The sequence below is a fragment of the Cetorhinus maximus genome, chromosome 36 (assembly GCF_964194155.1).
Source record: "Cetorhinus maximus chromosome 36, sCetMax3.hap1.1, whole genome shotgun sequence".
Lineage (NCBI taxonomy): Eukaryota > Metazoa > Chordata > Chondrichthyes > Lamniformes > Cetorhinidae > Cetorhinus > Cetorhinus maximus.
In genome coordinates, this window is record NC_135914.1 from 1,902,624 (window position 1) to 1,916,864 (window position 14,241).

The following is a 14,241-nucleotide window of genomic DNA, read 5'->3' on the forward strand; positions in this document are numbered from 1 at the left end:
ATAAATAGTGAAATGTGAAATTGGAATTCAAAGGACTTTTCGCCGACATGATCTAATATCTTTGCGTTACCCCTTCAGTATTATCATCATTAAAAAATAAGGTTTGAGACCACTGCTTTTTAAGAAATATGTTACGACTTCAACCAATGTTATTCACTGAGCAAGAAAAATCCCAGAGGGAGATATGGCTCACTGGTAATATATATATATTTTTCTATTTTGAAAAAGAGAGGTAATCTTTTACGATTCCTATATTAAAAGATTTATTAACAAGGAGAAAAAAAAACTCAATCATACAAGACTAAATTTAAACGCTTGAAGCAGTCTCACAAATTATTGTCCCGAGAAAAACACCCGCTTTTCAGAATGCACAAGCAAACTGTTTGGAAACAGCGTTCTTCTGGAGTTCTAACCGTAAAAATGCAGTAGTATTACCCAAGGCAAATACTGCTGCTACTTTAGTACAGTATGCCACACGACTTCTCACTCTCTTCCAGTCTGCTGTGGAAATCCAAAGGGAGTTCAGAAACAGGCTCTGTCTTGAAAGGAAAGACTTCTTTGTGTTGATATCGGATGGCTGCTTCAAAGGCGATATTCTTCTCGGCACAGAGCTGGTCTCAGGGCATTTTCCCCACACAGCCACCTCAACTCAACTAAGCATTTACCTTAAGTATCTTTCTGACCCCCTTTCATCCTTGGTTCCAATGTCCTAAGCATTCCTTTGAACTCAAATTTCCAAAACTAAAAACTCATTCATGCCTTCATATTGAATTCACATCCACGTCAAAATAAATTTAATAACCTTTCCTTGTTTACTTCTGAAATATCGGCTGCTGAAAAGACAAAGTGCTTCCTAACAGCTAATTCAAATTAAAAAAAAAACAACATATTAATTTATAATCCCAACATTACCATAGCCTCTCATTACAAATGCATGCATCGATCTGCTGTATCTTTCATCTCTAATTTCCCACAGGCAATCTGTCTTTACGAAATTTCCCCAGTTTAATTACTTATTGACACACAGACACACGCACCTTTCTTTATAGAATACCACCATGTTCCCAAAAATACATGAAAATAACATCCATTTACAGAAACCATTCACCTTGTTTCCAGATCCATTAATAATCGTGCACAACAAAATATAATGGATACCAGCCTCAACAGCTTCCTGAGGGACATAGATCCAGATTTCCACTCCAGCTTCCAAAGCACCTCTTGCTCCAAAACACAGTACACTCATGGATAATCTCCGACAAGTAGGCTTAAAGTTCAACATAAACCAAGAGACACTCTGTGGAAGTGAAATGGGACCATCACAAGTTTCCTGAATCACTGCCCGTGCCCCTCCCCTGCTGTATTCTAATTCATTAAATGATAGAGCACATCATAAATCAGAGAAAGAAACCCACTCCGAACAGCATCTCCATTCAGGACTGATATTGCCAGCACAGCAGTAATTGCAGTTTTATCAAGATGACATTTAATTATAATTTAATTATTAATCAAAACAAATCTCTGGTGCATCGTTATAATCGAAGAATAATTTATTGTATTTACGTACAGACATTTGTCAACAAATGAACATCCAGTCAGTGCTTGGAGTTACAGGATCAGCAGAAAAAGCCCAGAGAAACTAAGGAAAGTCCTTAGTCTTTGTTTCATGTTTCTTTCACACTTGAATTACACGATAACCGTGGAAAATCCTTAACCCTACTCAAGATCCCTTCAGAAAATGAGCCAGTCTTTGTAGTCTCTGGCGTGTCCACGGGGAAAGATAATTGTTTGATGGGAGTCTCATTGGCTCCATGTTGTTTCCACAAGGCAGTGGGTTATTTGGTAAATCCTGTCACCTCCATAATTTATCAGAGAGAAACAGTCCCGTTTCTCATCGGCGACCCGCTTTCTCTTTTGATCTTTTATCCAATGTAGCCAAGTCCAGGGAGGCGTAGAGAGGTCCGCCTTGGGTCTGTGAAACATTTTACACATTAACACCAGAAAGCAGTTAAAAGACAGGTCAGATTACCCAATCCCACAATCGCGTTTCATAGAACCACATAATGATACAACACTGATGAAGGACATTCGGCCCATTGTGCCAGCTCTTTGAAAGAGTTATGCAATTTGCCCCCTTGAACCTTTATCTGTCTCCATATCGCTGCCATAATTTTCCCCTTCCACTATTTTCTAATTCCTTCTTGAATGTCCCTTTTGAATCTGCTTCAATTTCCCTCTAGATCAATTTGAGGGGATTTTTTTGCTTTATTTGTATGTGTAATAATTGTCTGAATTAATGTTTTGCAACAGAGAAGCAGAATTCGGAAATCTGTTTGATGTTGTTTCAGGCATAAAATATGAAACACCCTCCACCCCCATCCCCTTCACCCATCTACTTGTAATAGTGGCGATACGATCTTTTATGCCGAGCTGAAAGGGCAGACAGGGCCACGGTTTAAAGTTTGATGCAAAAGCGGCACCTCAGACAGTGCAGCACTCGGCTTGGAGATTCAGTCTAGACTTTATGCTCAAGTTTCTGGACACACACACTCTCTCTCTCTCACACACACACATACACAGACAGAGAGGCACACGTACTTTCCACCCAAATGGAATCATTCTTAGTCCACTTACAACAGAAACACAAATTCATTATTCTGTAAAACTCCCCTGATTTTGGTGATACCTTCATTGTAATTCCATTGGCTAATGTATTTATAAATTGGTTTCTTCGGGGGAAGGAGAAATGTGGGAAATTTGGGGGTTGGGGATGAGACCCAATGTGGACATAAAAGAAAATAGCTTAATGCTAAAATTGAACCTGCTGCGAATCCACTGCTAAGTCTGACGGAGGCATTCTACCTGGAACATCACCCTATCCTTTGTAGTATCAGATGGGGAGAGGACTGGGGGGAATTTTCTGATTTTAGATAGAAGGATGAATGGGATTTTATACAAATTCAGATGCTCAACACTGTGACCTGCTCTATGATAACAGCGAGAAATATCTAGCATGGGAACCATTGCATCTTATCCCAAAAACGAATTTTTTGTATATTGTCACAACAGATTCAAAAAACTCACCCGTATTGCATCCTGATGTGTCTGCTTTGCCTCTGCTTGACGCTGGTAATCTGTGTTATGAATTGAAACGTTATCCCAGTCTGGTCAATACATAATTCAATGCAGATACATTGTTCGCCAATGATCCGCCAAATTACCAATGGCCCCAATACGCCAATCGGCCCCATATGTCTCTGGGCCCCCATTTCGGCGGGAGATCCCCCAATGCGAGAAAAGTCTCTCAATATTTCAATACAGTGGGGTGAATTTCTCCAATGGATGAACACGTACTATCTACCCCGCTGCGTGGTGTCTATTGTCCATCTGGTATATTACTGCCATTATTAATAACCAGTAAATAACATTTTACATGGTTCTCACAGATAGAGCGATTGTAGAACATTTTCATGACAGGAAATGCTCTTATTCATCTTCCAATTCCACCCACTTGAATTTAAAATGGTGCCAACATTTCAATGCAACTTACCCGTTTGTCGCTCATTCCGGCCCTCTCTTTGCCTTCTCTCTCTCAAGCTAAAACTGGATTGGAACAAAAATATCAAACACATGTTATATCTTTCAAATCCTGGCTCAGATGCCAGCAACACTTGAGAAGAGAATTGTAGAGCGTCCTTAGAATCAACCTTAAAAGATCATGGAAAATGTCATTATACATCATTAGAATCAGTGTTAGAGTTGAACTGGGTTATAGACAGTGCTAAACATAGAGAGGGTGTTCGGGATTTACTTGGTTCAGTTACTCACTTTTCATTTTGGGATCTCTTGTCTCGTTCTTCTGAAAGCAGAAAATGTAATCATGAATTGTAAACTACAAGAAGGGAATCAGATAAGGGAAACAATGTTTCAAATATCCCAGATAAATATTAATCCTGACCTGATCTGCCGCTTTTATGAATCCAAATGGAAATAAGGACCAAGAGTAGAACCAGTATCACCAGGACAGTTATGACAACAGGAAGGGTCAGCATGCACCATCCTACAGAGACAAAACACTTAGAAACTGCTGCTCGGTCAAATCATCCTTTTCTGGGATTCTATGATGGGAAAGGTGACCCAAAAGGAAGCCCAGAATCAGTCCATTCGGACGATCGTGCCAGTAAAGGCTCTTTGAAAGGTATTTCTGATTATTCCTAGTCACCCTGCTCTTCCCCACAAATTTGAGTCCACCGCCCTTTCAGGCAGCGCCTTCCAGGTCAGAGCAACTCGCTGTGTAACAAAAAAAATCTCACCGTGCCCCGCTCTGGATAATTTATTGATTATCTTCCATCTGTGTCCCTCTCGTTACCGACCCTCCCGCCAGCGGAACGTTTTATGCGTATTTACGACATAGAGACCCCTAATTATTTTGAATTAAATCTCCCCCTTAAACCTCCTCTGCTCTAAGGAGAACAATGCTAGCTTCTGTAGTCTCTCGACATTAACTGAAGTCCCATATCCCTGGTGCTAGTCTGCCAAATCTCCTCTCCCCCCATCAAAACCCCCCAACCACCACAAGGCATCCTTGGCTGTTTCCTGCTTGTAAAGTGATTCCAGTGTAGAACTGAACTCAAATCCATTCCAAGATACACTGCCTGAAAAGGGAATAACGCTTCGAAAGAGATAGTACCGGCACGATGGGCCGAAATCACTCTTTTCGCATCTAATGTTCTAGGATTTTACGATGTGATGGAGAAATATAAGACAAATCCAGGAATTGTTTACAAGGACAAGACTACACCTTGGGCTAAGATAACCATAACTTATTTTAAAATACTTTAACAGGCTGAAAGCACACACACACAAACACACACACAAACACACACACTCACACACATAAACACACAAACACATACATACATATACATACATATATATATATATGGCTCTAAGAAGCTCATGATTTACTCCAAATTACTTCAAAGTCGGATAACAGCCTCCGCTGCACAGATCAGCAACTCACCTGTCCCTGTCTCTGCTGCTTTGGGAAACGACACGCTCTTCGTCCAATATTTGCCTGGAGATCCCAGTTGAACAATACAAGTACAGGGACCGCCGCTTCTCCAGGTTTCCCTCGACACCATGACGTGACTTCTCACACTGTAGGTCCCGTCCGCCTCCCTTGTACCGGGATCTCTCGGTCCCTCGGTGACCAGGCCGGAAATGTTCCAGAAAATAACAATCTGTTTCGAAGAAACACCACTGACCAAACACACTATGGGGACGGTTTCATTCAAATGCAGCTCACCAGGCGGGACGAACACCAGTACAGCCGTCTTGTTGGTGGAACTGTCTGGACAGAGATTGGGACACATTTAACGATTGATTTACACCAAATTATAATGCCGTGCATGATCTGAATTCATTTCACTTGCTCTCTTACCTCCAACCAGTAGTGTCGGTCCATTCTGGAGCGTTGCATAGCTAGCCCTACGAGCACAGTAGTAGGAACCCGAGTCATTCAACTGGACATTGCGAATTTCTAGAATCAACACATTTTCGCTGCTGCCCTTTTTGGAAATAAACTTACATTTGTCCCCCTGACAGGGCTGGATGTCGATTTGTTTCGGGGATTCACCCAGAAGTTGTTTGCACCAGAAATAGCTCGACACCAATCCCACTTGGTAAATGTACTGACAGGCTAATTCCACCGTCTCTCCGACTTCAGCTGTCATTATGAAGGGACCCTGAGGCAGTGAGGGCTCGGATTCTGTAACTAGAGAGGTTATTGTTTCATCACTACTGGTTACTGAGAGATAGGAAGCAGCCGATTTGAAATACATCGCGTGTAATTTAAGTAGAATCACCACATTGACCTCAATCAGTCTTGGTTAGGTTAATTCTCCAATATGTTTTTATTCGTCTTGTAGTAGGAAACTGTAAATAAACTCAAATGTTCAGGTCAAATCCCTTGGCCAGATCACTGGGTCGCATTTTCAGCTAAGTAACCACTGATTCTGGTTGATTTCAATTTAGAATTATCTCCCGCCCTTTACCCACCGTAAATCCGCAGCACTTGGAAAATTAGAATCAGCGATAAAAATCCCTTGGACATCTTGACGCGGTGATTTCTCCCTTTTTCCGCTCTCACCAGTTCGTTTCTGCAGGCGGAGTGGCCGCCACTGATCTATGCTCAGTCCCAGTGAGTTGCTCCCCTTTCAGATGCAGTGGAAACTATGACGAGCTATGCTATGGAAAGTATGACACCATTTTGGGCGCGGTGTCCTGGTGAATGTCACATGCTTTTGATTTACCGTGGTCACCGTCTGTGTGTCACAGCGGTCAAGTGGCAGAATGTCTATAAAGAAGTTTACTGTGTTGTCATTCAGAGTGGATGGTAGAATAATAATTGTATAGGTGTTTTTGAATATTGCAGTTAAAGTTAATTCAAGTTTAGCCATTCCTAATTGACAATGAGAGGGTGGCGGTTGAGCCAGTTTTAAAAACCTCTGTCAGGTTACTCCTCAGTCTTGTCTTTAGAGAAAAGAGACATAACCTGTACAGTCATTGCTGTTAGTTTTACCTCAGCTCTGGTAACCGCTTTATCATTTGTGTTTGCACCGACTCCATTGCCTCAATATACCTTTTATAAAATTGAGTCCAGAAATGTGCACAGTTAGTCCAAGTGTGGTCTGAACAAGGTTCTACAGACGAACATGACTTTTTTGTTTTTCAATTATATTCCTCTGCAAATAAATCCCACTGCTGATTTGTACTTTTTTCCAGTTAAGAGCACAGACAATTGCATAAAAAGCAACTTGTTATAGAATTATTGACAGGGTCAAAGAAGCAACCGTTAAATCAGCTTCAGAAACTGACCAGGCCCGAGACCAATGCAAAAGCAAAATACTGCAGATCCTGGAAATCTGAAATAAAAACAGAAAATGCTGGAAGAACTGTGCCGGCTTGGCAGCATCTGTTCACATAGAGAGAGGATAAACGTTAACGTGTCGAGTCTTCCTGCTTAGTTCTTCTCCACAATTTTCTGTTTTTAGTGATGCTACCTGACCTGCTGAGCTTTTCCAGCATTTTCTATTTTGATTTCGGAACCTGAGGCCTCTGTTTAACGGGTTTGTATTTACCTCCTGAACGGAGGTCACAATCACACATTCTGCTGTTGAGTGAGCGACTTCACTGTAAAAAACCGGGGCAGAACAGGTTCACATAACCCAATCATGGTCGAGGGAAGTCTTTCGGGAGTTTTCCTTTTAACCGGAAGCGCACCGTGTTTGCTCCGTTGTTTTGCAATCCGTGTTCCTAAACATTTCACTGAGAAGGGTTTTTCCACTGGGGAATAACAATGCACATGATTTTAAATAAAGCGCCACAATGAGGCCGTGATTATAAACCTCGAATGCATAATGGGGATTTTTCCCAGTCTGCAATCTGTTGGCAAACTCGGGAATAAAGATTTCCGATCTTCGCCATTCCCAGCGGAATTCTGTAGGTTTTACTAAAGATCCGCGTTAGGGTTTAATGGAACCGAAATCTCAGAGGGAATTCAGCACAAGCCGGACAGAGAGAGTCTCCGGGGATCTGTAGAGAGAAAATCCTCTACAGGAGTGAAACTGAGGGACAGTGGGTGAGAAGTCTTTAAGAATCTGATATAAACACACACTTCCCGTTTTCTTTTGTTGAAAGAAAGAACCTATTGCCTTATTTTTATTCGATCAAGGGATGTGAGGGTCGCGGGCTAGGCCAGCACTTATTGTCCCCCATAATTGCCCCTTGAGGAGATGGTGGTGAGCCGGTTTCTTCAAAAGCTGCGGTCCCTGCAGTTTAGGTGCACCCACAGTGCTGTCAGGGAGGGATTTCCAGGATTTTGACCCAGATACAATGAGGGAACGGCCGTACAGTCCCAGGCATGGCTAGTGTTTGTCTTGGGGGGTAATTGGAGGCCGTGGCTCTCACATGCCCCCTCTGCCCTTGTCCTTCTCGACGGTGGCAGCCTTGGCGATTGGTTGCAGTGCTTCCTGTATATGGATAGTACAAATTGCAATCTCTCTGAGTCTCTGATGAAGCGAGTGCATCAATTGTCAATAATATTGGGGATCAGTTATTTTTTGAAAATATCGGGCACAGCAGGTAAGCAGTGACCCGGTCTCAGGTCACTGAGGACACTGTAAATAAGGTGAATGTGCACCAGCCTGTTCTCTGCTCTGAGGAATCTACCCTTGACGTCAAGGCCTCTGCTGTCTGCGGTTTAACATTTAGTGAAATGCAGGCGGTTCTGTACATGAAGCGCCTCAACTGCAAAAACCACAGAGAGCTTTTGGACAGAACATCATTTTCCATCTCAAGCCAAAAGCGGCCAGAAACTCGGTCAGCGATTTATGCCAAATGATATGCTTTGCACAGCCCCCGCATGGGGTGTGAGCGAGGCGTCTTTCTGAGACTCGCAGTAAACAGCCGCGGTCACATCCAATGCGCCTCTTTGCTGCCCAGCCCCGCTCTCTGCTGCAAGGTTCACTGACCCACTTCTTTGTTATTCAAGGTCAAGCATTTCTGCAGAACGGTTCAGACCCAATAAGGAGCAACACTGTCTGCTCATTTCAGAACCCATTCTGTCAGTAATTCATACTATCAGTTTCGCCACACTAAAATAAATGTATCTCACTCTTCTCTTCCAGATTCCGTCCCTCAGAATTCTCCTGAAGATTCCTTGACATGGGTCCCTGTGGAGCCTTGCAGAGAAGTTGCAGCACGGATTTGCTGCTTTGACTTTATAATTGGTTCACGTTTGAGACGAGGGAGTCCCATAAAAGAGTGATTTGGCCCAGCAGCAGTTTCTAGTAACTTGTCTCGGTTTTGATCCTGTGCCATAATTGTCACAATTATCCGGGTTCTACTTTTCACCCTCATTCGGATTTGGATTCATTAAAGCGGTTAGTCGGGTGAGTATTAATGCTTAACAGGGACATCGCAGTAAGCATGTGGTAAAGTGCTTCGCTATTAAATGCTAAATGCAGTTTCCTGTTTAAAAAAAAACCTGAGAGAATATCTCCCACGAAGAAAACCGACTAACTGAATCATTTTGTAAAATTAATCACTAACAATCTCGCTGTATTTATCATTGATTGAAGCCAGTTCAATCCAAACACCCATTCCATTGGTACAGATACTTTAATATTTTCCACGTCCTTTTCAGATTGATTCTAAGAACATCAACATTTACCATCTCAATATTTATTTCAAGTGACCAAAGATTAAAAGATCATAAGGAAGAGGTGCAGGAATAGGCCCTCGATCCTGATCCGCCATTGAATAAGATGTTGCCTAATGTGCTTGCGGCCTCAAGTGCATTTGACTGCCTAAAACCCATGACCCCGTTGTCAATGAAAAATTTTCCCAACTCAGCCTTGAATATATTGAATGGCCCAGCCTCCAGTGCTCTCTGGGGAAAGGAATTCCATAAACAGAAACGACCAACGAAGAGAAAACAAAATCTTCCGCATTTCCGTGTTAAATGGGAGGTCTTTTTTTTTTGTAAAAATATACTTTATTCATAAATTATCTTCAATCACATTCAAAACCATTTCAAAAACAACATTACAAGGGTACAGCCAGGTTAAACTTTTACAAAATGTATCACCAGGTGCATCAGTACAAACAATATTACAGTCATTTACAGCCTTTCATTTTGATCTGTACAGCCCGAGGGGCTCTAAACAGTTCCCAGTCTCTCGGTGCGCTGTGGTAGAAAGGTCTTAGACAGCGACCCTTCCCCATTGCGCCTTTGCGGCAGCTGCCCCAAGCTTTAGTGTGTCCCTCAGCACGTAGTCCTGGACTTTGGATTGTGCCAGTCCGCAACAATCGGTCGGGGACAACTCTTTGTGCTGGAAGACCAACAAGTTTCGGGCAGACCAAAGCGCCTCTTTCACCGAGTTGATGATCCTCCAGCTGCAGTTGATGTTTGTCTCGGTGTGTGTCCCCGGGAACAGCCCGTAGAGCACAGAGTCCTGTGTCACAGAACTGCTCGGGATGAACCTCGACAGCAACCACTGCATCTCTCTCCAGACTTTCTTTGCAAAGGCACAATCCACAAGGAGGTGAACAACGGTCTCTTCCCCACCACAGCCACCTCGAGGGCAACGTGCAGAGGGGGTGAGCCTCCTGGCGTGTAGGAAGGATCTGACGGGGAGGGCCTTTCTCACCACCAGCCAAGCTACGTCTTGGTGCTTGTTGGAAAGTTCTGGCGATGAGGCATTCTGCCAAATGACTTTGACAGTCTGCTCGGGGAACCATCCCACAGGGTCCACCCTCTCCTTTTCCCTCAGGGCCTCTAGGACGTTACGTGCTGACCACTGCCTGATGGACTTGTGGTCAAAGGTGTTTTTCTGCATAAATTTTTCCACCAGGGACAGGTGGTACGGCACGGTCCAACTACTTGGAGCGTTCCGCGGCAGCGTGGCCAGACCCATCCTTCGCAACACCGGGGACAGGTAGAACCTCAGCACGTAGTGACACTTGGTGTTTGCGTACTGAGGGTCTACGCACCGCTTGATGCAGCCACACACAAAGGTGGCCATCAGTATGAGGGCGATGTTGGGCACGTTTTTTCCCCCTTTATCTAGAGGCTTGTACATCGCGTCCCTGCGGACACGATCCATTTTCGACCTCCAGATAAAGCGGAAGATGGCTCGAGTGATCGCCATCGCGCAGGAGTCTGGAATGGGCCAGACCTGCGCCACGTACAGCAACAGCGAGAGTACCTCACACCTGATGACCAGGTTCTTACCCGCAATGGAGAGGGAGCGTCGCTCCCACATGCCCAGTTTCCTTTTCACCATAGCCACTCGCTCCTTCCAGTTTCTAACACATGCCCCGGTCCCTCCGAACCATATCCCCAGCACCTTCAGGCCGTCAGCCCTGACAGTGAAGGGGACAAAGGATCGGTCAGCCCAGTTCCCAAAGAACATGGCCTCGCTCTTCCCACGATTTACCCTGGCTCCCGAGGCCAGTTCGAACTGGTCGCAGATGTGCATCAGTCTGCGCACCGACAGCGGATCCGAGCAGAAGACGGCGATGTCGTCCATGTACAGGGAGGCTTTTACCTGAGTGCCTCCACTGCCTGGGATCGTCACTCCTCTTATGCCCGGATCCTTCCTGATGGACTCGGCAAAGGGTTCTATGCAACACACGAAAAGGACAGGCGAGAGAGGACAGCCCTGCCTGACTCCAGATTTAATCGGAAAAGGTCACTTATTCTGAAACTGTGCCCCTAGTTCTGCACTCCCGCATGAGTCGAAACATCCTCACAGCACCTATCCTGTGAAGCCTCCTCAGAATCTTATATGCTTCAATGAGTTCACCTCTCATTCTTAGATTTACAACCAGCAATGCTTGTTTGATATTTTTGTCTGCATGTAATTTGAGTTTATAATGAATATTTCACCCGGTTAACAGAGGGCATTGAGGGGTCAATGTCGAGCATCTTAATTTGCATGGCAATCACTATTATCGCTCCAACTGGAAACTCACTGTCACCAACAATAGAAGCATTAGCGAAGGCTCGGGGGTAATGCCTTCCATACATCCATAGATCCATAGAAAAGTTACAGCACAGAAGGAGACCATTCGGCCCATCTTGCCCATGCCATCCAGAGGACAACCAGGTGTCCTTTCTAATCCCACCTTCCTGTACCAGGCCGATAGCCCTGCAGTTTACAGCACTTAAGGTGCAGATCCAGGTACTTTTAAAAAGAGTTTAGAGTTTCTGCCTATACCACCAGCTTGGGCAACGAACTCCAGAAAACCACTGCGTAAAAAAGTTCTTCCTCATGTTCCCCTTACACCTTCTGCCACTTATATTGAATCTATGTACCCTGGTTCTAGAATTCTCCACCAAAGGAAACAATTTTATCCTGTCCAATCTATCTATTCCCCTCATAGTTTTGTACACCTAAATCAAGCCACCTCTTAACCTTCTTTGTTAAAAGAAAACTAACCCCAACCTATCCAATCTCTCCACGTAGCTACACTTTTCTAACCCTGGCAACATTTTTGTAAACCACCTCTGCACTCTCTCCAGAGCTATTACGTCCTTCCTGTAATTTGGTTACCAGAACTGCACACAATACTCCAGTTGTGGCCTCACCATTGTTTAATACAATTCCAACATCATATCCTTACTTTTATATTCTATACCTCTGCCAATGAAGGACAGCATTCCATATACCTTCTTTACATACTTGTCTACTTGAACGGCTGCCTTCAGGGACCTGTGTACTTGTTTGAAAAGATCTCTCACTTCATCTACCCCTCTTAGTGTATTCCCATTTATTGTGTAATCCCTGTAACTGTTTGACCTCCCTAAATGTATGATCTCACACTTGTCTACGTTAAAATCCATCTGCCACTTTACCGCCCACTCCACCAAAACATCTATATCGTTTTGGAGATTATGTGTATCCTTTACACTATCCGCTACTCAACCAATCTTTGTGTCATCTGCAAATTTCCCATACGGGCCCCCCAGGTTCACGTCCAAATCGTTAATATATAACGCAAACAGCAAGGGTCCTAACACTGAGACCTGTGGAACACCCTTTGAGAAAACTGTTCATTCGCAAGAGCATCCCTCGACAATTACCCAATGTTTCCTGGTACAAAGCCAACCTGTTATCCAGTGTGTCACATTAACCTCAATCCCATGGGCGTTTTCTTTCCTGACCAATCTGCCATGTTGGACCTTTTCCAATGCCTTGCTATAATCCATGTGCACCACAGCCACTGCACTACCTTCATCAAACCCTTCTTGTCACTTCCTCAAAGAACTCAATCAAATTTGTGAGGCAAGACCTTCCTTTAACAAATCGATGCTGACCATCCCTGACTAGTCCATGCCTTTCCACATGACAGTTAATAGTATCATTCAGGATTGATTCTACTAATTTGCTCACCACCGATGTAAAACTAACTGGCCTATACTTGTTTGGCATTTCCTTTGATCCCTTTTTTAAACAACGGAAGTACGTTTGCATTTCTCCAGTCCTCGGGTACCTCCCCTGTATCTCGTGAAATTGGAAAAACATCCTCAGAGCATCTGTTAGCTCTTCACTGACTTCCTTCAGCAGCTGTGGAAACAATCCATCTGGCCGTGATGACTTATCAACTTTCAAGGATTTCAACCCTTCGAGTACTTCCTCTGTCTTTATGACTATCCCGTCCAATATCTCGCAGTGTTACTCGTGGACTACTATATCTACATCTCCCTTTCCTTTGTAAACACGGAGACAAAATATTCATTCAAAACCCACAGCCTCTGCATCTACACACAAGTTTCCATCTTCATCTCTGATAGGTCGCATTTTTCCTTAACTAACCTTTTAGCATTAATGTAATGGTGAAGAATCTTTGGGTTTTCTTTAACTTTACTTGCTAATCATTTTTCATGCCCTCTGTTTGATTTCCTTATTTCCATTTTCACTTCGTCCCTGCACTTCCTATATTCATCTAGGCGATCTGCAGTGCTTAGTTCTTTGTGCCTATCGTACACTTTCTTTTTCTGTTTAATCTTCCCCTGTATTCCACTCGACAACCAGGGGAGTCTAGATTTGGCAGTATTACTCTTATTTTTGCAGGGGACATGTCTACTTTGTACAATTAGGATCTCGCTTTTTAGTGCTTCCCACTGGTTTTCCACTGTTTTATCCTCTAGCAATGCTGTCCATTCCACCTCAGCCAAGTCCCTTCTCATTTCTGCAAATTTTGCCTTCCCCCAGTTCAAGAGTTTTACTCCTGCCTTATCTCTGTCCTTTTCCATGATAACGCTAAATCTAACTGAATTGTGATCACAGTCCCTGATACGGTCGCCAACTGTCTATTCACCCACTTGCCCTTCTTTGATCCCCAAGACGAGGTCTAGAATTGCATCTCCTCCCGTTGGGTTTGTCACTAATTGTTGAAGATATTTTCCTGGACACAGTGCAAGAATTTCTTTTTCCCCTCAGTGCCCCTGATATTGCTTAAATCCTAGTTGATATTAGGGTAGTTGAAGTCTCCTACTATTGTTGCCCTCTTGTTCTTACAAGCAGAAATTTACCAATATATTTGTTCTTCTATCCCCTTTCACTATTTGGGGATCTGTAGTATACTCCCAGTAGCGTGACTGGCCCTTTTGTATTTCTAAGCTGAATCCATAAAGCCTCGTTTGTTGACCCATTTAGTGTATCATCCCTT

The 14,241-nt window shown here is 43.7% G+C and overlaps 2 protein-coding genes across 2 annotated transcripts in view; one reads left to right on the top strand and one right to left on the bottom strand.

Moving 5' to 3' along the window:
- LOC144672195 (immunoglobulin lambda-1 light chain-like) overlaps positions 1-14,241 on the top strand; it is a 186,849-nt gene that overhangs the window by 33,561 nt on the left and 139,047 nt on the right. The window lies entirely within an intron of this gene.
- On the bottom strand, positions 1,521-5,180 carry LOC144672213 (uncharacterized). Its single transcript, XM_078534031.1, has 6 exons — positions 5,024-5,180; positions 3,959-4,060; positions 3,829-3,859; positions 3,551-3,603; positions 3,085-3,134; positions 1,521-1,972 (listed from the first exon to the last, which is right to left on the bottom strand). The coding sequence occupies exons 1-6, from the start codon at positions 5,142-5,144 to the stop codon at positions 1,892-1,894; spliced, it is 438 nt and encodes a 145-aa protein (XP_078390157.1). The 5' UTR covers positions 5,145-5,180; the 3' UTR covers positions 1,521-1,891.

Excerpts from the sequence above, each read along its gene's own strand:
- LOC144672213 (XM_078534031.1), bottom strand. The coding sequence starts at position 5,144 with ATGGTGTCGAGGGAAACCTGGAGAAGCGGCGGTCCCTGTACTTGTATT. Across the intron at positions 4,061-5,023 it reads AGCAGCAGAGACAGGGACAG|GATGGTGCATGCTGACCCTT; the intron begins GTGAGTTGCTGA and ends TTGTCTCTGTAG. Across the intron at positions 1,973-3,084 it reads CACATCAGGATGCAATACGG|ACCCAAGGCGGACCTCTCTA; the intron begins GTGAGTTTTTTG and ends AATGTTTCACAG.